Genomic DNA, 21,357 nt, shown 5'->3' with positions numbered 1-21,357 from the left:
TGGAGCCTACTCTATTAACGAGTGCAAACAGTTCATGGTTCTTTGTGGCTGAGTGGTGGGGTTTCAGGTAGGAATGAGGGGCTGTAGGCGTCACAGAGCAGTGGTCCCTAACCTCTGGGATCTGATGCCTGATGATTTGAGGTGGAGCTGATGCAATAATAATCGAAATAGATTGCGTACTAAACGTAATGCACTCGAATCATCCCAAAACCATCCCCCCCACCCCCCACGCCGTCTGTGGAAACACTGTCTTCCAGGAAAATGGTCTCTGGTGCAGAAAAGGTTGAAGACTGCTGAGAGGACCTGGGATTTTATCCCAGAGAAGCGGGGAGGCACGGAGGGGCTCTCTCCTTATAGTTCCCAACTACTACTTACCCAGTGGAGGGGGAGGTCACAGCTATGTCCCATCCCTGGTCATGGTGAGCACAGAACAGGCAGGTAACAGGTGGGAATCTGATCAAGCCCCAACATAACTCACGTCTGTTAGCTTCTCATCCTAATGATCACCATAGTGAGAGCTTGCTCTGTGCCAGGCACTGTTCCATGCACCATGGACACAGCATCACAGAAAACAAAGATCCCTGCCTTACAGAGCTAGCATTCTAGTGGGGGAGATAGAAGAAACAAATATGAGATGGGTAGGCAGCTTCCCTGGTGGCTCAGACAGTAAAGAATCTGCCCGCAATGCGGGAGACCTGGGTTCAATCCCTGGGTTCGATCCCTGGGTCAGGAAGATCCCCTGGAGAAGGGAATGGCTACCACTCCAGTATTCTGGCCTGGAGAATCCCATGGACAGAGGAGCCTGGTGGGCTACACTCTGTGGAGTTGTAGTCAGACACAACTGAGTGACTAACACTCTTACAACTTTCAGGAGATAATATATGCCAGGATGAAAAATAAACTACGACAGGGGGATGGGTAAAGAGAGTTTAGGGAAGGCTGTGAGAAGTAACATCTGAGTGGAAACCTGAAGGATGCAGAGGAAGAGGGTTCCGGGAAGAATGGTAACTGGGGACTCTTCTTACCAGGTGTTGCTGTGTAACAAATTATCTCCCCAAATGTAATGGCTTAAGGGCTTCCCAGGTGGCGCTAGTGGTAAAGAACCTGCCTGCCAATGCAGATGTGGGTTCGATCCCTGGGTTAGGAAGATCCCCTGGAAGAGGGCATGGCAACCCACTCCAGTATTCCTGCCTGGAGAATCCTCATGGACTGACATGGGGTGATGTGGGGTGACATGGACTCACATGGGGTGACAGAGATGGACATGACTGAAGTGATAGTACACACACACGTAGCGACTTAAAACAAGAAACACTTATTAGCTCACACAATTTTTGTGGGTCAGGAACCCAAGTACGGCTTTAGTAGGCTTTCTGGCTCAGGGTCTCCATAAGGTTATAGTCGACATGTTGACTGGGGCTGCGTTCCTCTGAAGGTTTGACTGGGGCTGAAGGCTCTCGCTTCCAAGGAGGCTCACTCACACGTGACTGGCAGGTGAGTGCTGGTTGTTGGCGGGATGCCTCAGTTCCGCACTACCTAGGTTGACTTGAGTTTGATATGCCCAACCTGGCAGCTGGCCTTGCCAGGGCAGGCAACACAAGAGAAGGAAAGCCAGGTGGAAGTTGTATCGTGACCTAGCCTTGAAAGTCCCAGAGCATCACTTCAGCCGCCACATCCTGTGTGGTAAAATTGAGTTGCCAGATCCAGCCTGTGTTTAGGAAGAGGAGGATAAAGACCCTGCCCTCTCTCCCCTCCGCCCTCCCCATCTCCTACTGGAGTCTCTCGCTTCCAGCGCCAGAAGGCAAGGAAGGAAAGGGAGCCGGTCAGGCAGGCAGCCTGTCAGGGCACAGAGCAGGAGGAGAGGGTGAGAGTCACTCTGGAGGGACAGAGATACAGCCTGTGAGTATTGAATTTGGGCATTTATAGGTGAACAGAGGGCTTCCCTGGTGGCTTGGCAATTTCCGCCTGCTAGTGCAGAAGACGCAGTTTGGTCCCCGAGCTGGGAAGATGCCCTGGAGAAGCGAATGGCACCCCACTCCAGTATTCGTGCCTGGGAAATCCCATGGCCAGAGGAGCCTGGCGGGCCACTGTCCGTGGGGTCGCAAAAGTCTCTGACACGACTTAGCGACTAAACACGAACAGAAAAACAAAGATTCCCAGCGATCACATGGAGGCGCTGCCTACCTCAAAGTTTAGTTTGAGCTCTGTAACCATCTTGGTCTGTCTGGACACATATAGATAGCTTTCTTGTCCCATGATGTGAACACGAATGCATTTTATTCTTTGCCTTTAGGGAAAGGTGTGAAGGGAGGGAGGATGGATGTGGTGATAACAGTGATAAGAAGTATAACCTCTGACATTTTAGTAATTGAGTCAAAGATGGAACCCATTTGACCTATCCATTCATTAATTGGACAGACATGGATCAAACACCTCCTATCTGGCAAGTATGGTGCTGGGCACCATTTCTATCCTTCCGGAGTCATGGTCTTAATCTGAAAGAGAAACAAGAAGCAGATGATAGCAGAAGGAATTATTTAATTATATTTATGGTATGTACTATAAAGAGAAATTGAGAGATCCGTAAGAAAGGATAACACATGGGAACCAGACGTGGGTAGGGTGGTCAGGGAGGGCTTCATGGATGAGATGTCTCTGGAACTGAAGTTTTTATTTTTTTGCTGCATTTGTGGCTTGCGGGATCTTAGTTCCTTTACAGGCATGGAACCTGGGGCCATGACAGTGAAAGCTATGAGTCCTAACCGGCTGGAGGCCAGGGAAGCCCCACTGAAATGAAGTCTTGACACTTTCTGAAACACTGTGTCAAGGGTTTTGAACTGTGTATCTCATTTGATCCAGACAGAAATCATATAAAGGGGGTAATATTATTACAAAAGGGAAAACAAGAACCTCCTAGGGGTGGAGGGGTCTCTCCAAAGGATAAATAGGGAATAGGAACTACCTAGGGAAAACATGGAAACAGTGGCAAACCTTATTTCTTGGGCTCCAAAATCACTGAAGATGGTGACTGCAGCCGTGAAATAAAAATTCGCTCTTTGGAAGAAAAGCTGTGAGAAAGCTAGACAGTATATTAAAAAGCAGAGATATCACTTTGCTGACAAAGGTCTGTCCAGTCAAAGCTATGCCTTTTCCAGTGGTCATGTATGGATGTGAGAGTTGGACAATAAAGAAAGCTGAGTGCTGAAGAATTGATGCTTTTGAACTGTGGTGCTGGAGAAGACTCTTGAGAGTCCCTTGGGCAGAAAGGAGACCAAACCAGTCAATTCTAAAGGAAATCAACCCTGAATACTCACTGGAAGGACTGATGCTGAAGCTGAAGCTTCAATACTTTGGCCACCTGATGTGAAAAGCCAATTCACTGGAAAAGACCCTGATGTTGGGAAAGATTGAAGGCAGGAGGAGAAGGGGGCAACAGGGGATGGTTGGATGGCATCACCGAGTCAATGGACATTAGTTTGAGCAAACTCTGGGAGATGGTGAAGGACAGGGAGGCCTGGGGTGCTGCAGCCCATGGGGTCACAAGGAGTCAGACACGACTGAGCAACTGAATAACAACAAGGTGACGAGGTGCAGGTAGAGAGAGAAGCATGTGCAAAGGTCCTGAGGTGGGAGGGGGCTGGGTATATTGCAGGAATCTATAGGAGACCTCAGCTGGGGTTTAGTGAGCAGGGTGGAGAGTGAACGGAGGGGAAGCTCACACCCAAATCTTGACCTTCAATTGGACCTTCAGGGGCATATGCTGGGTGAAAAGTATGTTTAGTTGTGGAGGATGTGTGTGCTGTTCAAAACCTAGTCAATTTCTCCCTCAGCTTCATTAATTAGACCACGGTGAGCAGCATGCAGCATCTTAGTTCCCTGACTAGGGGCTGAACCTGTGCCCCCTGCAATGGAAACACAGAGTCTTAACTGCTGGTTAAGTCCCTCCCTCAGTTTAACCAAATGAAGAAATTTGGGGATGCCTAGAACTGGGGATGTTGGGGTATGGGAAATCTCCATATTGTTGGTTGGAAAGAGTGTCCTTTGGTAGAATCATTGGAGAGAGCAACTCTGCAACACCTACTAAAGCGTGATGTGCTATTTTTTTTAAAATAACAAAGTGTTTTTATTAATTAACTGTCAAGCATGCCTCTCCAAACATCCCCCTACATTTTATGGGTATATCCTCTTTAACCAGGGTTTCCCAGGTGGTGTGGGCTTCCCTGGTGGCTCAGAGGTTAAAGCATCTGCCTGGAATGCTGGAGACCTGGGTTCGATCCCTGGGTCGGGAATATTCCCTGGAGAAGGAAATGGCAACCCACTCCAGTACCCTTGCCTGGAGAATCCCATGGAGGGAGGAGCCTGGTAGGCTACAGTCCATGGGGTCGCAAAGAGTTGGACACGACTGAGCGACTTCACTTCACTTCACTTCACTTCCCAGGTGGTTTAGTGGTAAAGAATCTGCCTGCAATTCAGGGAACTCAGGTTTGATCCCTGGGCCAGGAAGATCCCCTGGAGAAGGAAATGGCTACCCACTCCAGTATTCTTACCTGGGAAATCTCATGGACAGAGGAGCCTGGCAGGCTATAGTCCATGGGGTCACAAAGAATCAGTCATGACTTAGTGGCTAAACAACAACAAACTCTTTAACCGACTCTTCATGTGACAATGATTTGTAATATTTTCTTTAGATTGACTACAAAGATAATTTATTTTTTCTCTAGCATGATTGATCAGTATTTGTTTTTTATTATTTATGGCTCAGAAAAAAATTTCATCCACATAGTTCATTATATGTTTGTGTGTACGTACGTGTGAAATTTCAGAATACTGTGTGTTATTTTAATTGTCTCTTTCAGCCTCTGTATTCTGATGCTTTGACAGGTGAGGCCTCGCTGACACTCCCTTGGCACACACACCCCATCCGTGTGCATTTCTGCATGTGGATCCCCACACTACCTTTACTCTCAATATGACATATTTCTCAAAGTATCAAAATTTTTTTTTATTTGCAATAAGCATCCATCACTTTTGTAATGAGAATCGAGAAAATACACAATAAGACAAATCCAATTACTTTTTAAAATAACATGTACGAGACCCTGGGAATCTGTCTTTGACAATGACGCCTAAGAGGTGAGAAGTAATTTGGAACTGCATAATTTGTGCAGTCCTTTGTAAATGCAGTGCCCTTGACAGCACAGCAATCTATTGTTTGACTTGTGCAAGATCGGCTTCAGATACGTTTTCAAGAATGTGTTATGTGCAAAGCTGGGCGGCCCAAATGAATTCAGTGAATGGAGAAATCGAAGTGGTAGAAAGAGCCCGAATGTACTCAGGGGTCAGCAGGGTGCCGAGCTCTCTGTGGAGTGTCCTCCAGTCTTTAGACTAGCAAGTGATCCCTCAACCTTCTGGCTTAGGTACTACTGCCCCTTTTTCAGATGAAGAATATGAAATTTCAGAGGGATTAAGCAAATCATGCAGTGATCTGGCTTGTAAGTGGCACAGTCAGGACTTGGACCCAGGACAGCTGAGTGCATCGCTCCTTCCAGATGGAATTAAGGATGAGTATAGAAGCCAAGGGGGTACACCTTGGAAGCAGACAGTCTGGGTTTGAGTCTATTGCTAGCTCTCTGAGCAGTTTCTTCTGTTAAATTTCGGAGCCTAAATTTCCACATCTATGAAATGGGAATAGAGTTCCTGTAAAGATTCTGTGAGTTAATATAGATAAACCATTAAGAACTGGGCTGTCTGATAGGATAGCCACTGGTCACATGTAGCATTTAAGCCCTTGAAATATGGTAGCTCCTTATTCAGACGTGTTATCAGTGTCAAATTGCACGTTGGATTTTGAAGATTTATGTGAAATAACACATTTTAAACTTTTTGTACTGATTACATTTTGAAATGATAATATTTTAGATATATTGGGCTAAATAAAATTGTTATAATTAATTTCACTAGTTTTGTTTTGTCTTTTTAATGCGATGACTAGAATATTTAAAATTATAAGTATGGGGGCTTTTCTGGTGATCCAGTGGTTAAGAATCCGCCTGCCAATGCAGGGGACACAGATTCGATTCCTGCTCAGGGAAGAGCCCACATGCGGAGTGGCAACTAAGCCTGTGTGCCCCAACTACTGAAGCCTGCAGCCTAGAGCCCGTACTCTGCCATAAGAGAAGCCACCTCAATGAGAAGCCCGTGCAATCCAACAGTAGCCCCCCTCTCGCCACAACTAGAGAAAGCCTGTGAATGGCAATGAAGACCCAGTGCAGCCAAAAAAATTTTAAATTTTTACAAAAAATTACATGTGACTTTCATTATATTCTTATGGGACTGTGTTGATTTAGAGGATACAAAGCATAGTAATCCTTCAAGGACCATGTAGCTATTTTTATGATCATACTACCTTGGTTTACGGGCTTCCCGGGTGGTTCAGCGGTAAGGAATGCACCTGCCCATGCAGGAGGCACAGGTTTGATCCCTGGTTCAGGAAGAGCTCCTGGAGGAGGAAATGGCAACCCACTCCAGTATTCTTGCCTGGAGAATCCCGTGGACAGAGGAGCCTGGCGGGCCACAGTCCATGGGGTCGCAGAGTCGGACAGAACCAAGCAACTGAGCATGCAAGCACCTTGGTTTCTATCGTTTTTCCTAAAGGTGTCCACTGTGGGAAAACAGTTCTGTGCTCCAGCCCTGGGCCTGGTAGCCTTGTGTCTGCTCCTGGCAGCAGAAGCATTCACAGTTACTCATTGATCCCACATTCCGGAAATCTCACAGGAAAAGTTTCAGGAAAGTGCGTGAGGTAACTCAGCTCTGGGAGCTCGGGTGGCCAGATCTCTTTCTATGTCACAGTTTGAAATTTCAAATCTGTGGAAAGCCCCCTTGAAAAAAACAAAGACTCTGCCTTTTTCTTTTTTTCTGATTGCAAGAATTGTGTTTGTTCTTAACAAGAAATAACAGTTAAACATTAAGAAATGTTTGATTTAGAAAGAGGAGGTCTTTATGTACATAGGAAAATAAAACCTTAAGTTATAGTTTTGCCTGTGGTCATCAGAGTGTCCACAAACAGCAGGAAATAGAAGTCAGGGTATGCAAGCAAACTGTGGACAGTTCTGGTTCCTTTGGGGAGGGAACAGGGGCCCTCACATTTTTTCCCTTTATGTCTGCCTTTTGGGGAATCTTTTTTGCTAGAAGGTCCTCATGTATGATTAAAAATAACAAGAGGAGGAAGAAGAAGAATACAAGAAGGGGTGGTAACTCCTCATTGCCCTGGTCCCAGGATAAGTCCCATTAAATTTAAAAAAAGTATTTATTTGGCTGTGCTAGTTTTTAGTTGCAGCATTCAGTATCTAATTCCCTGACCAGGGATCAAACCTGGGTCCTCTGAATTGGGAGCGTGAAGTCTTAGCCACTGGACCACCAGGGAAGTCTCATCTGGGTAGGCGGGGTTGGGCAGGGGTTGCTGTGATCTGATTTTCTTTGACTGTGTGAATTCCAGCCGTTTTACTCCCTCCCCAAGGCCTCTTATCTGGCTCACTGATAATAAGGCCGGTGAAGGTTTATTGAATACTTAGAACACAGGACACTCACAGTAACTCTCTGATGGGAATAAGGTTAGAGATGAGGAAACCAAGGCACAAAGAGGTGAATAACTGTTAAGGTCACACACAGCCATGGAGAGGGGGTGCAGCTAGACAGCATTCAGGTAGCTGCTGCCATGCCATCCAGTGGGCCCACAACCCCAGCCTCCTCTTCCGCTTGCTTGCTTGCCATCAACTCAGTTTCTGCCCGTCAGTCAACTGGGCCATTCCACCTCAGAGCTGGTCAATTCCTCTTCCTGCTCAAACACCTTCCGTGGCTCCCCACTGCCCTTCATAATGACCAAGCCCTTTAGCCTGGTGTTCAAAACTCCATCTTTCTTTTTCTCCCTCACTTGCAGCCCCTCCTTGACACTCTGAGTTCAAGCCATCCTGGATGACTTGCAACGCCTCCAGAACTCCTTGAGGCGGGGGTCTCTTGGCCCCACGGGCTACTGCCTTGGCTTGCCAGTCCCGTACTCGCATTCCAGGCCACACGGATGAAACTCAGTCATCCTACCCTGTCCCCTTTCTCAATTCTCCAGTTTCCTAGGATTCCTGGTCAAAGCTTCCATCAAGACCAAGTGCAGAGTGTATGCTAAATTCACTCATTTCATTCAACAGTCATTTCCTGAGCACCTTCTGTATACCAGCCCCTGCTACTGGAGCTGGGAATTCCACAATGAACCAGACAGATATGTGGTGTCAAGGAGCTGATACTGTGGGGCAGGAGAAATACCTGATTAGCTAACAATCAAATCAATAAATGTCACATACTATGTATTTTAAGTGTTACTGAGAGTGATGGGAGGAGGCCTATTTTACTTGTTTATTAAAATATATTTGTTTATTTATTTTTGGCTGCTTCGGGTCTTAGTTATGGCACAAGGGGTTGCTTGTGGCTTGTGGGCTTAGTTGCTCTGCAGCATGTGGGATCACTGGTGGCCAAGATGGTAAGAAATCTGCCTGCAATGCAGGAGACCTAAGTTCAATCCCTGGGTCAGGAAGATCCCCTGGAGGAGGAAATGGCAACCCACTCCGGTATCCTTGCCTGGAGAATTTCACGGACAACGGAGCCTGACAGGCTACAGTCCATGGGGTCACAGAGTCAGACATGGCTTAGCGACTAACACTCTCACTCTCTCTCATGTGGGTTCTTAGTTCCCTGACCAGGGATTGAACTTACATCTCCTGAATTGGGAGACAGATTGTTAACCACTGGACCACCAGGGAAGTAAGTCTCAAGGGAGGGGGACTATTTTAGATATGTTATTAAAGCACATATCTTTGAGGATGTGACATTAAAACAGAGTCTAGAGATTTTCCTGGTGGTCCAGTGGTTAAGAATCTGCCTGTCAATGCAGGGGGCACAGGTTCAACCCCAGGTCCAGGAAGATCCCAGATGCCGTGGAGCAACTAAACCCATGCACCACAACTATTGAAGCCCACGAGCCCGTGCTCTGCAACAACAGAAGCCACAGCAATGAGTAGCCCCTGCTGTCTGCAGCTAGAGACAGCCTGCATGAAGCAACGAAGACCCAGCACAGCCATAAATTAACTAATTAAATGAAACAACCAAAGCAAACAACTTCCTCCCCCAGACTGCAAATAAGGTAAGTGTTTAACGCATAATGAAATCTGGAGGAAGGGTGTACCTGACAGAGGGGACAGGGCCCTGTGCAAAGGCCCTGTGGTGGGAATCGGCTTGGATGTTGGAAAGTCACAAAGAAGGCCAGTGTGACTGGAATGGAACAGGAGTGAGAAAGAGGAGGCAGGTTAATGTCAGAGCGGGTTCTGCAGGGTCCCTGCTTAATTTTCCGGGTCAGGAACACATGTCTGGAGTTTGGGTACAATATTCTATGCTTTTTATTTGAGGTTAAGCCCAGGGGTTCAGTCGCGCTTGGAGACACTCTCCTGTAAGCAGCAGAAACCCTTAGGGTCTCAGGACTCGCAGCCATGGGTGTGCATATAGTCTGAAAACCCTGCCAGTTGGTCCAGCAGTTCCTTCTTGCCCACCGTCCCATTCGCTGGCCAGTGCATGAGAAACGTCTCCTTGCCCAGGACATGGATGTATCTGTGGGTGAGGGGAGGCAAGGACAGTAAGGAGAGCCTGCTGCTTTGGAAGTGTGGAGACCTTTCTGATTTGCCCCTCTGACCTGCTTGATGGAGTCCCAGAACCACAACCTATAATATCCTCCACAGGGCTGTCTCGCTGTCCCCTGACCCATCCCAGCCCATACTACTGGAGATTAGAAATGTTTCTCTTTTCTCTGACTCTTTCCTGCCCTCTGTTGGAAAACCACCATCCCCTAATCAACAGTGGTGCCAGGAGCTGTGCAGTACACAGCCTACGCCTTCATCCAGGGTAGCCCTGAAACCCGAGACTCCTGTTAACAGATGCAGTAGAAATTTTGACACCAAGGACTGGCCTGGGGTAGGGAAAGGGGCCCAGGCTTGAGTCCCCAGGGTAGCAGGAGCCCCCCAGCCACGCACTCAGATTTGACTCTCCACAGGTCTGAAATCTGGCCCATTATCAGATATGTCTCATGTTCCTGCAGCCCCAGGGAGTCTCGGCAGGTGGTGTGAGTGACGAATTTCTTTACGGTGAGGGGTCTGGCAGAGTCCGTGCCTGGAGGAGATGAGAGCCAGCGTGTGTTCGCTTGCATGGGCCTGGCCTGTCCCCACGTTGGGACCCCCGGTGTAGGCCCCCACACCATCTCCTCTGCCACCTTGGACATACCACTCTTGATGATGGCTTGGAGCTTCATGTTGTAGTAGATGTAGGGGTTGGAGTCGGAGGTCTCCACAGACTCCAGACTGGTCTTGTACACTGGGGAAGGGGGCCAGGGGTGTGTCGTGTTGGTGTCCAGTCTGCAGGTGTCTGCCCCCGCTACCCGCCCTGCCAAGCCCCACACTCACCAAAGTCCACTCCAGCCTCACAGGCTGCTGTCTGGAGCTCCTCCTGACTCAGGTGGTTACTGTCCTTCTTTGGGGATGGGCACTGCTCTGCAAGGTTGGGGGAGGGGGAGGGTGCTCTGGCTGCGCTGGGAGTGGAGCCTTCCCCTACTCTGACCCTCATCCGGCCCCAGGCTCAACCCCGGGGGCGGGACGGGTCTGGCCTTTCTGGTCGGTAGTGTGCTCTCTCCTCCTCTGTCTCTTTTTGTCTTTCTCTCTCTCCCTCTTGCGGTCTAAACTCAACCCAGAAGGCACCCAGGAGGTGATAAAAAGCTCTTGACTCCCTAGCCTGGCAACGCCAGCCCTCCGTCTCCATGGCCTCACCCTCGGCGCATCTGCACACGTCTTTGTCGCAGATTTTCCGCAGGGAAGCGTGCTCTGTGGGCAGGTTGTAGAAGGAAGTGCACCTTCGGGCTGCGGGAGGGGGCAAGTAAGTCGGGTTGGCTTGGGCCTCTGCTCCTGGACGGCTGGGTGCCGGTCTGGCCCCGCCCCCAGGAGGCCCCGACCCACCGACCCTGCCCATCATTCTAACATTCTTCACGCTTCAGCCCTGTCCGACTTTTTGCGACCCCTTGGGCTGTAGCCCACCAGTCTCCTCTGTCCATGGGATTCTCCAGGTGAGAATACTGGAGTGGGTTGGGAATCTTCCCGACCCAGGGATCGAACCCGCGCCTCTTAACGTCTCCTGAAGTGGCAGGAGGGTTCTTTACCACTGGCGGCCACCCCCTTAACAAAGCCCTCCTCTTTGAAGACCCTGCCCGCTTTTCGCCCACCCTGACCCAGCAGGCCACGCCCAGTCCCTTCTCAGCTCGGCCACGCCCCCTTCCAGGCAACCTACCGCCCCACCTCCCCGCCATATTAACCCCCAGGGAAGGACACGCCCCTCAGCACCACGCCCCTTAAGTCCCTTCCCTCTGGCCACCCCTCCCACGGAGCCAAAGAAGACCCTCTCTGCCACGCCCCATTTCTCTTTTTTGGCTCCGCGCGCCTCACCCCTCCGTTTTGTTTTCTGACCCCATCCCTCTCAGGCCTTCTACGCTCTGAGGATCCCCTCCGTTCCCAGGCCTTGCTCACAAGGCTCGTAGTAGTCGTAGACTGTGACCTGGGCAGCCTGCAGGAACTCAGCCTTCAGCAGCCTGTGGACCCGGAAGCCGAGCACCGTGTCTTCTTTGTGGGAGAGCTGGAGGAGGGGCGTACAGTCTGAGGCGCGCAGGGCCACTGAGCATGGGGATACCGACTTCGGGCCTTGGTCATGACCACTGACCACGTGGTCTTGGATAACGAAGGGTCGACCTCAGGGCGTGACTCTCCAGCATCACTGACCAGGGTGCTGACCGTCGTTTCTTGGCCGATCCTGCGGCCCGCACAGCCCTGGCAGAGGACACCTGGCTTGCCTTACCTTCTCCAGGTAGAGGACAACGGTGCTGTCGCTGGAGTTCATCTTGGTCTCGTATTGGAAGGCGTACCTCTCCACCTCGTTCGTGAGCTGGGGCAGAAGATGAGACCTGCCAGTTGGCAGCAGAGATACACAGAGGCACCCAGCCCTGAGAGCTCCACTCTTAGAGCTCCCAACCTTTGTCCAATCAGCTCCAGTGTTGGGGAAACTGAGGCACAATCAGGGCTGAGGTTAAGATAAAGTTGACCATGGCCACTGACCTTGGGGCACGGACCGTGGGGGCATTAACCTGGGGGCCTTGACCCACAGACAGGCACTCTGCACCCACTTGGGGGGTGTGGGAGGTTTCCAGGACATCCCCGCCCTGCTCTTTACCTGTTTGAGGTCATCCTGGTTGGGGTAGAAGCCAGTGAGCAGGGAGACCTCCATGATGGTCATCGTGGCATCTCGACGACCCCGGAACCTGGGGATTTCACAGCGCGAGTCTCTTCCCACTGTCCTCTTGCCCCTCCCCCACACTCCCACTGCTGTCACCTCTCGCCTGGACAAAGGCAGTAACCCCCTCCTGTGACTCCCTGTCACGCTTCTGCCCCCAAACAGCATACAGCTTTAGCAAACAGAAAGAAATCTGATACATCGCCTCCTGGTTTACCCTCCTTGTTTTACAAAACTCCTGGTCTCATCCTTCCAGTTCACTTCCTCCCGCTCCAGCCTCCAATTGACTGCTCTGAAGTGTTGGTCTCTCTCCTGCCACTGGACCTTGGCACATGCTGTTCTCTCAGCCTAGAATTCTCCTTCCTCCCTCTTTGCCCTGAAAAATCCTTTCATCTTTGCAATCTCACCTGATGCATCCCTTCACCAACCATGCCCCCCACCCCCGCCCAGAAGCCTTCCTCAGCCCTCACAACTGATAATTCTCTAATTTGACGTCCCGCAGCTCTGTGGACCTCTCCTTCACCACATTTAATCACAGTGGTCATTTTGCATTGATTCTGGGTGACTATTTAGTTATTGTTTGTCTCTCCTGAGAGGCTGTGGGCTTCAGCAGGCAGGGAGGAGCTGTCTTGCTCACAACTGTCTCCGTAGCTCCTAGAACAGAGCCTGACACCCAGGAGGCACTAAGTACATGTTTTGTTATCTAGACCTGGGCAGGGGTATTTGGGAGACAGAGCCAGACCGGAATGGGAGCTGGAATGTCTGGAGAAGATGAAGCCAGGGGAGAGCCACCACGCTTGGAGCAGGCTCTGGCCATCTGGGTCATGGTGCCTGTCCACCATTCAGGAGCCTGCCATTCTGGGACATGGCAGGATGAAGGACAGGATTGGGGCAGTGGGATGGTAGACAAGCAGGGGAGGGCAGGAATAGAGGTAGCGATGATGGAGCAGGCATGGAGAGGCGGGTTTGGCTGGTTCCCAGCCTCCACTCAGTACTCAGGGAGAGCTGCTAAGGACTCTGGACTCCAGGAGGTGCATCCTTCCTCCTGCCTAGGCGAAGATCCTGTGCCCTGACCTTGTCTCCATCCGGAGCTGAAAGGTTGCTTCCCCCTTTTTATTCTCTGCAGAAAGAAAGTGGGAATTTAGAGGCTGGTAACAGTCTCTGGAGCTGGCTTCCTGGGCTCAAATCCTGGCTCTGCTGTGTGACTTTGAGCAAGTTGTTTGACCTCTCTGTGCTTTGGTTTCTTAATCTGGAAAAGGAGATCATGATATTCCCAACCAAGCTGGTTACTTTTAAGTGAGTAAATACAAGTGAAACATTTAATATAGTGCTGGATCAGGGCTTTCTAATGGTCAGTTATTATTACTATCATATTACTACTACTATTAAGAAATATGACCCCAACCAAAGTCCTGGTCACTTTTATTTTCATTTATTTATTTGTTGATGGCACAGTGTGTGGGATCTTAGTCCCCTGGCCAGGGATTGAACAAGTGCTCTGTGCATTTGGGCATGGAGTCTTAACCACTGGACCACCAGGGAAGTCCCCTCTTGGTCACTTTTAGTCCCCAGAAGTCTTGGGACTGATGAGGCTTGTTTTCCCCCACTACTCTGACAGTGAGCTTCCAGTGGCAGCGCTTTGGCTCTTCCTTCTTGGTACTTAGGACTGGAAGTTCTAGAATCCATTTCTTCCTCTTCTAAAAATTTTATTTTTTGGCCACACCATATGACATGTAGGATCTTAGTTTCCTGACCAGGGATTGAACCCACACCCCCTGCATTGAAAGTGCAGAGTCTTAACCACTGGACCACCAGGCAAGTCCACTTCTGATCATCTCCAACATCCCTTCCCTGGTCCAGTCCATCATCTCCTGCAGGAACAGTGCAGTTGCTGCCTCCTTGTTGTCCCAGCTCCCGCCTGTGCCCTCTATAGTCTGTTCCCCCCAGAAGGAGCCTGTGCAAGCTTGTTCTAGACCATGTCCCTCCTCTGCTCAGAACCCTCTCTGGCTCCTACTTCCCTCCAAGCCAAACCCAAAGTCCTCACCATGGTCCGCACGTCCCTGCCTCATCATCTCTCCGACTCTTCCTCCTAAAACTACCCCTTCCTTCTCTGGGGGCTTCTCTGGTGGTGCAGACAGTTAAGAATCTGCCTGTAATGCAAGAGAGCTGGGGTTGATCCCTAGGTCAGGAAGATCCCCTGGAGAAGGGAATGGCTACCCACTCCAGTGTTCTTGCCTGGAGAACCCCATGGACAGAGGAGCCTGGCAGGCTTCAGTCCACGGAGTCACAAAGAGTTGGATACAACTGAACAATCTTCACCTTTGCTCCTCTGTAGCCGCACTGGCCTCCCTGCTGTTTACTCAAGCCAGGTGACCTCATTCTTGCCTCAGGGCCTTTGCACCCGCTGTTTTGCCTGCCTGGAGTGCTCTTCCCTCAGATCCTCCACGGCCCACTCTCTCACATCTTCCATATCTCAGTTGACAGCAGGCTGGGGAGAGCTTCCCCTGGACCTCCTTCAAGTCTGTAGCACCTCTTCCTACTTTATTTTATGTGATACTTAGTCATCACCTGCTACTCTGCTACGCATTACATTTTACAATGCAGATTCACTTATGTTATAAATGGACAACAATGAAAGTATGCCATACTGTTTTTGTCCTACTGTTTGTGTCCCTCTGCTAGAGTGTGATTTCCCAGAGAAGAAGGGCTGTTTTTCTTGTTCATGCCTGTGTTCTCAGGGCCAAGAAACAGAGTGAAGCACGTGGTAAATGCTCACAGATTCTTTGCTGAATGGCTGAATAAAGCAATAGATGTGATTACTGAATGGCAGCTAAAATAAAGTAATAAACAAGAAGAGAGAGGGACTTCCCTGGTGATGACAGTGGATAAGAATTTGCCTGCCAATGCAGGGGACGCGAGTTCGATCACTGGTCTGGGAAGATGCCACATGTTGCAGAGCAACTAAACCCATGAGCTGCAGCTGCTGAAGTCTGAGCTCTAGAGCCTGCGCTCTGCAACAAGAGAAGCCCCTGCAACGAGAAGCCTGGGCACGGCAACCTGCTTGCTGCAAATAGAGCAAGCCCCTGGCACAGCAATGAAGACCCAGCACAAGCAAAAATAAATAAATAAGCACAATTATATTCAAAAAGAGAAGAAGAGCATCTCTGGGTCCAGGCTCACCTTCCTGGGCCTCGTTTAGAGTCACATTCAGGTGGTACTGCTTGCATGTGTCCTCCAGGAACTCTGGGGACCTGTGGTACACGGTCAGGATCTGTCGGGCAGGGGAGAGGCCAGAGCTCATTCACACCTACTCCTTTCCTCCTTGCTTCAATTCTTGCCTGCCCAGCTCTCTGCTCCATAGGGAATTCACAGTGAGGTCTTTCCTCCTCAATCCAGTGGGCTCAGTGGCCAGAACAGCCTATGGAGTCTATGCCCCCTCTGTGCAGTAGAACTTCCTGCACTGATGGCAAAATAGCCTCTATCTGTGCTTTCCATGTGGCAGCCACTGGACGCATGTGGCTATTTTTCGTTGTGCTATACAGAATCTTAGTCCCTGACCAGGGGTTGAACCCATGCCCTTTGCAGTGGAAGTGCAGAGTCTTAACCACTGGATTTCCAGGGAAGTCTGCACGTGTGGCTAACCGAGCACTTGAAATGTGGCCAGTTCCACTGAGGAACTGAATTTTTTTGTTTTATTTATTTTAAAGTGGACTGAAACTGAAGGCAGAGTGTGACTTGCCTGAGGTCACACAGCAAAGGCAGGGATTCAACTGTGACTCAATCACCTGACACATGATAGCAGGCTACCTTGAATTCAGGGACCAAGAGGGATGTCCTCCTGGATCACAGGGCATAGGGCCAGATGATGTAATGGAGCCCCCAGATATTGGGGGAAGGATTGGGTTGTTCTCTGGGCCTTGGGAGGCACCCTGGAGGGAGAATCTTCCTTTGGCGGGGCAAGGAAAGAAACATCTTTTCAGGGACTCAACATAGGAAGGACTCAATACCCAAAAATCTTTGGCCTTGAGACCGCCCTGGGGGTCCAGTGGTTAGGACTCTGTGCTTCCACTGCAGGGCTGTGGGTTCCATCCCTGGTCGGGGAACTAAGATCATACATGCTGCATGGTGCGGCCTAAACAAACCAAACCAAACCAAACCAAAACCCCAAGTATCTCTGGCTTTTACCCCAGCTCTTACTGCAAGTGAAAACCTCATTTCTCCACCTGTCAAATGGAGCCCATATTTTTACCTGCTTCTCAGGGTTTTTATGAGGTGTCCTTAGCTTGATTCCCATATCTGTGCTCTAAATGATAGCTAAGCTTATTGGTGATATCAGCCTTGTTTTGGAGTCTATATTTGCCTCTCTTCGCATCAGCAGGAGAGCCCTGGGCTCTCGCTAAGGAACGCAAGACCTACCGAGATGGTGCCTCTTCCAGTGCCGCTGGCTCTGATCTCTAGCTCTTCCTCAGCAGAGAACTGAAATGAAGGGGGAGGAGGATTTGAGGGCAGAGGAAGCAGCGAAACATGGCTCACATGCAGTGAGGATGAAGAGGGAAGCATCCATGGGCACTGGGAACTCAGTTCCCTAACTGGGGGTCTAGTGACTCTCCTGTCCCTCTCCATGAATATAGCTTGACTTTTCCTTCTTGACTGAGCATTTGTGGTGTCTACACTGTCACAGATCAACTACAGCTGCCGGCTCAGTCCTGATGTAGATCTGTCTGCACCGTCAACTTTGCAGTGTCTCTGAAGTTCCAAATGTGTGAAGCCCCCCCAAGGCTCCTTTGTTTGGCTTCTCTGCACCTATTCGTGTTCCCTTCATACATTCTTCCCTCATCTGCTTGAGCAAAATCTTACGCATTCACATCCAATCACACCACCCCTGCTTAAATCCCACTGGTATTCTTATAACACTCTGGCCTCAGGGCCTTTGCACTTGCTGTTTCTTCTGCCTAGATCTCCAGAAGGATCACACCTCCCTTTCCTTAAGATCTTTGCTCAAATGTAACCTTCTTGGTGAGACCTTCCCTGCCCAACCTACTTAAAATGACAACTGCTTGATGTTCCTACCTCTCTTCCTGTTTCATTCTTTCCTGTAGCACTTGTCATCACTTAACACATTACACATCTTACTTACTCACATCTCTTTATTGTCTGTTCTCACTAAAATATAAAATTCTACAGGGACAAGGATTTTTTTTCCTGTCTCATTTATGGCCATATTCCCAGAACCTAGAACAGTGTGGGGCACACAGTAAGTGCCCAGTAAAGATAACTAAGTGATTGAAGGTAAGTATCACCTCCTCCATGAGGTAAGGTCATGGAGATTACCTTTTCCACCATACCCAGGTTATTTTTTCCTTTATATACTCATTTCCTTTCCCTGTGTTCAGAAAGCTTAAAACAGAATATAGAATTAAATTTATTGTCTTAGTTTCTTTCTAGACTGTCAGTTTCTTGAGAGCAGGGACAACAGATGCTTCATAATGTACCCCAGGAGAATGTTTGGCACACAGTAGGTGCTCAGGAAGAATAAATGAACCAATACATTGACAGTATAGCCCATGGTGGCTAGATACTATTGGTGAGGGAGACTGTCAGGGACATGACTCTTGGCCTCATCTCCAGTACCACTTCCGTGTGGACTTCCTGTCTGCCCCTGAGCTCCATACCTTTGCAGACCGTAGCTGGTAGGCATTCTTTTCATCAATGTCCCATTCCACATGCAAGGCTTTCTTGGAACTTTTGATCTGGATGTGGAGATCCTGGACACCATCGAAGGGGACAGCCTCGCGAAAGCGGGTGAGGGCTTCGATGGCCACGACCGTGGTCTGGGCGTTGGGACAGGGTGGGTGCGTGGGTGTGTGTTGGATCAGCACCAGGGACAGCACATTGGGACCCACTCCCCCCCCTCCACCGGTACCAGCACCATGGACAGCTCTGCCCCGAAGGGCCAGTCGTGTCAGCACTTCGGCTAGCAACCCAACCCTCCACCCTCGACCCCTCCACCCCTAGTTTCCGTTTGGTCACCTGGGTGGACCGGAAGCCTCCTCCCAGCTGGCGTTTCTTCAATAGCCAGTTGGCGATGGCATGCGTTTCATTGCGCCGACCCAGCTCCAATTTCTGCATCAGTGCATAGGCCGTGGCCTCAATGGTGTACAGGGAGTCGTCTAGGTCCAGGTCATCCAAACCCACTGGCCAATGGGTTTTGTCTAGAAGATAGGCGTCCCCCTGGTCATGTAGATCTGGGACCACCTCCCCAAACCTGTCCTCTCCTTGTGTCATTGTTGTGGTTCAGCTGCCAAGTCATGTCTGACGCTTTGCGACCCCATGGACTGCAGCACGCCAGGCTTTCCTGTCCCCCACCATCTCCTGGAGTTTGCCCAAGTTCATGTCCGTTGAATCAGTGATGTCATCCCACCATCTCATCCTCTTTCATGGCTATTTTATTGAGCACCTACTTTATGTGAAAACCTTTACTGAGGAGACATATGGACCCTGAATTTTTCAGAACCACTCTAGGGGACAGGGACACTATTTAGAGTTGAGGAAACTGAGGTTCAAAGGAGCTCCTCCACATCCTTCCCAGACCCACCACAAGTGAGTTTCTCTAACTCCACTCCTCTTGACTTGGGGGCTGGAGAGGATGAGATAAAGACCCTCAGGGATGGGATAGGGCAAGACCATGGGAAGCAGACCCCTCTCAATTACCTGTGTCTAATGACCTTTCTAGCCTCAAACATACCAAGCGCTTCACTTCAGGGCAATTGTATGAGCCAGCCCCTCCGCTTGGAATAATCTTTTCATGAAGGTGAGCCTTCTCGTCTTTCATTTCAGCTGAGAGGGTCTCCTTTCCACAGAGGCCCTTCCCAGTTGTCCGGTCTATACTTCCCTCCCCTCATCATCATCGCTCCCACCCACCTTGTATGTTACTATCTCAGCACCAGTCTTAATTTGTAATTCTCTATTGACCTGTTTGTCTTCTGCCAGCCTCCCCTAAAGACAGTGGTAGTTTTGAGGGGAGGGGCCACATCAGTCTGGTTCACTTTGGTTTCTCAGGGCCTGAGCTCAAGGGCTGGCACAATAAATGATGAATCACACCTTGCTGGATTTGAGATCATGCAATCTCCCTCACTCTGCCTCCACGGCTATGGTGAACACATAGCTGGTTAAAAAGTGGCCCACACCCACCCTTGCTGGCAAAGCTGTCCAGGTGGTCATTGGCTCGGGGGCTCCTGATGAGGGCCAGAGCATAGGAGGTTATGGCCATGGCGAAAGCTGTCCGAATGTGGGGGAGTTTTTTCTCCAGGAAGTCACCGGCACGCTTCATGCTGTCAGCCAAACTCTAGAAAGTCAAGAGAGAAGGCTAGAGGGAGGTGATGGGGGGAAGGGGTCTGGGAGTTAGAAGACTGAGAAGGACATGATGGCAAGGGAGCATCCTGTGTGCGGGGGTTACAGCACCTTGCAGACCCTGCCCTCCTCTTTGAGTCCTACCGGTATCTTCTGGCTGCACAACTCCTTCCCCTCATTCAGGGCGATCAGGACAAGAGCTGTGAGTGATATGTCTGCCTCAGAGCCTTGGTAGCCACCCTGCAAATGCAGAACCAGACCCATGATCCCTTTACCATCTTGGAGGCACCTTCCCCAGTCTCTCCTCTCTGACCTTGAACAGCTCCTGGGTGCTCAGCTCTAGGCTGGATGATGTTGAAAGCAGGATGTGGAGACAGGGAGAGGAGGAGGAGCTATCTTGAGACTTGCCTGTGCAGGGTCTGTCTTACTAACAAAAGCTGGCAGCCATGGAGGATGCTGTGCTAAACTCTCTAAGCTAGCTCAAAACATTCTTGCAGCAGCTCCATTTTCTTGGCAATGAACCTTAGGGTTGGAGACGTGTCTCCATTGATAGTAAATGACCAACTTAAGGTTCAAACTCTTCTCTAGTCTCCAGGGTTCCACCCTCAATCCCTGTGCTGGGTTGAATAATGTCCACCCCCGCCTCCCCCAATTCTTGCCCACCCAGAACCTTGGAATGTGATCTTATTAGGAAATAGGGTCTTTGTAGACGTAACTCACTAAGTGAAGAACAGGTTATACTGGGACTTCCCTGGTAACTCAGTGGTGAGGAATCTGCTTGCTAATGCAGGAGACAAGTGTTCGATCCCTGGTCTGGAAAGATCCCACATGCCGTGGAGCAACTAACCTCTGTGCCACAATTACTGAGCTTGTGCTCTAGAGTTCAGGAACCACAACTACCAGACCCATGTGCTGCAATTATGGAAGCCTGAGAGCTCTAGGGCCTGTGCTTTGCAACAGGAGAAGCCACGGCAATGAGAAGTCTACTCATTGCAACTAGAGAGTAGCCCCCACTCGCCACAACTAGAGAAAGTCCATGTGCAGCAGTGGAGACCCAGTGCAGCCACAAATAAATAAATAAAATTTAAAACTTAAAAAAAATTTAGAAAAGAACAGGTTCTACTGCTTCGTTGGTGGCTCAGACGGTAAAGAATCTGCCTGCAATGAAAGAGACTTGGGTTCAATTTCTGGGTTGGGAAGATCCCCTGGAGGAGGAAGTGGCAACCCACTCCAGAATTCTTGCCTGGAGAATTTCATGGCAGAGGAGCCTGGTGGTCCATGGGGTCACAAAGCGTCAGACATGACTCAGCGACTAGTACAGGTTCTACTGGGTTAGGGTGGGTCCAATATCCAATAACTGGTGTGCATATAAGAAAGCACACACAGAAGGAAGAAAGGCATGTGATGTTGGATGCAGAGATTGGAGTGATGCGGCTACAAACCAAAGGATGCCAAGGATTGCCAGGAACATCTAAGCTTGAAGAGACAAAGCAAGATTCTCCCCTCCCCATCCCCACCCTCCAGAGCCTTTCAAAGGAGCATGGCCCTGCCAAAACTTTAATCTTGGACTTTAAGTCTCCAAAACTGTGACAAAATAAATATGTTTCTGTTGTTTTAAGTCACCTAGTTGGGCTGCTTTGTTCCAGC

The 21,357-nt window shown here is 49.8% G+C and overlaps 1 protein-coding gene across 1 annotated transcript in view; it reads right to left on the bottom strand.

The window, feature by feature from the left end:
- Positions 1–9,515: 9,515 nt before the first annotated feature.
- The window catches only part of LOC128051616 (complement C3-like), a 29,547-nt gene continuing 17,705 nt past the window's right edge, over positions 9,516–21,357 (bottom strand). Inside the window, exons 27-41 of the mRNA XM_052644245.1 lie at positions 19,855–19,950; positions 19,552–19,705; positions 18,391–18,572; positions 18,033–18,191; positions 16,777–16,836; positions 15,541–15,631; positions 13,435–13,480; positions 12,301–12,388; positions 11,929–12,015; positions 11,604–11,709; positions 10,854–10,943; positions 10,494–10,580; positions 10,315–10,404; positions 10,068–10,203; positions 9,516–9,648 (exon numbers count right to left, since the gene is read on the bottom strand). Coding sequence (XP_052500205.1) covers positions 9,516–9,648; positions 10,068–10,203; positions 10,315–10,404; positions 10,494–10,580; positions 10,854–10,943; positions 11,604–11,709; positions 11,929–12,015; positions 12,301–12,388; positions 13,435–13,480; positions 15,541–15,631; positions 16,777–16,836; positions 18,033–18,191; positions 18,391–18,572; positions 19,552–19,705; positions 19,855–19,950 — 1,605 coding nt within the window. The remainder of the gene's footprint in view (positions 9,649–10,067; positions 10,204–10,314; positions 10,405–10,493; positions 10,581–10,853; positions 10,944–11,603; positions 11,710–11,928; positions 12,016–12,300; positions 12,389–13,434; positions 13,481–15,540; positions 15,632–16,776; positions 16,837–18,032; positions 18,192–18,390; positions 18,573–19,551; positions 19,706–19,854; positions 19,951–21,357) is intronic.

The sequence above is a fragment of the Budorcas taxicolor genome, chromosome 7 (genome assembly GCF_023091745.1).
Source record: "Budorcas taxicolor isolate Tak-1 chromosome 7, Takin1.1, whole genome shotgun sequence".
Classification (NCBI taxonomy): Eukaryota; Metazoa; Chordata; class Mammalia; order Artiodactyla; family Bovidae; genus Budorcas; species Budorcas taxicolor.
Note: the sequence above shows the minus strand (reverse complement) of the source record. Positions and strands in the feature narration are given on the sequence as shown.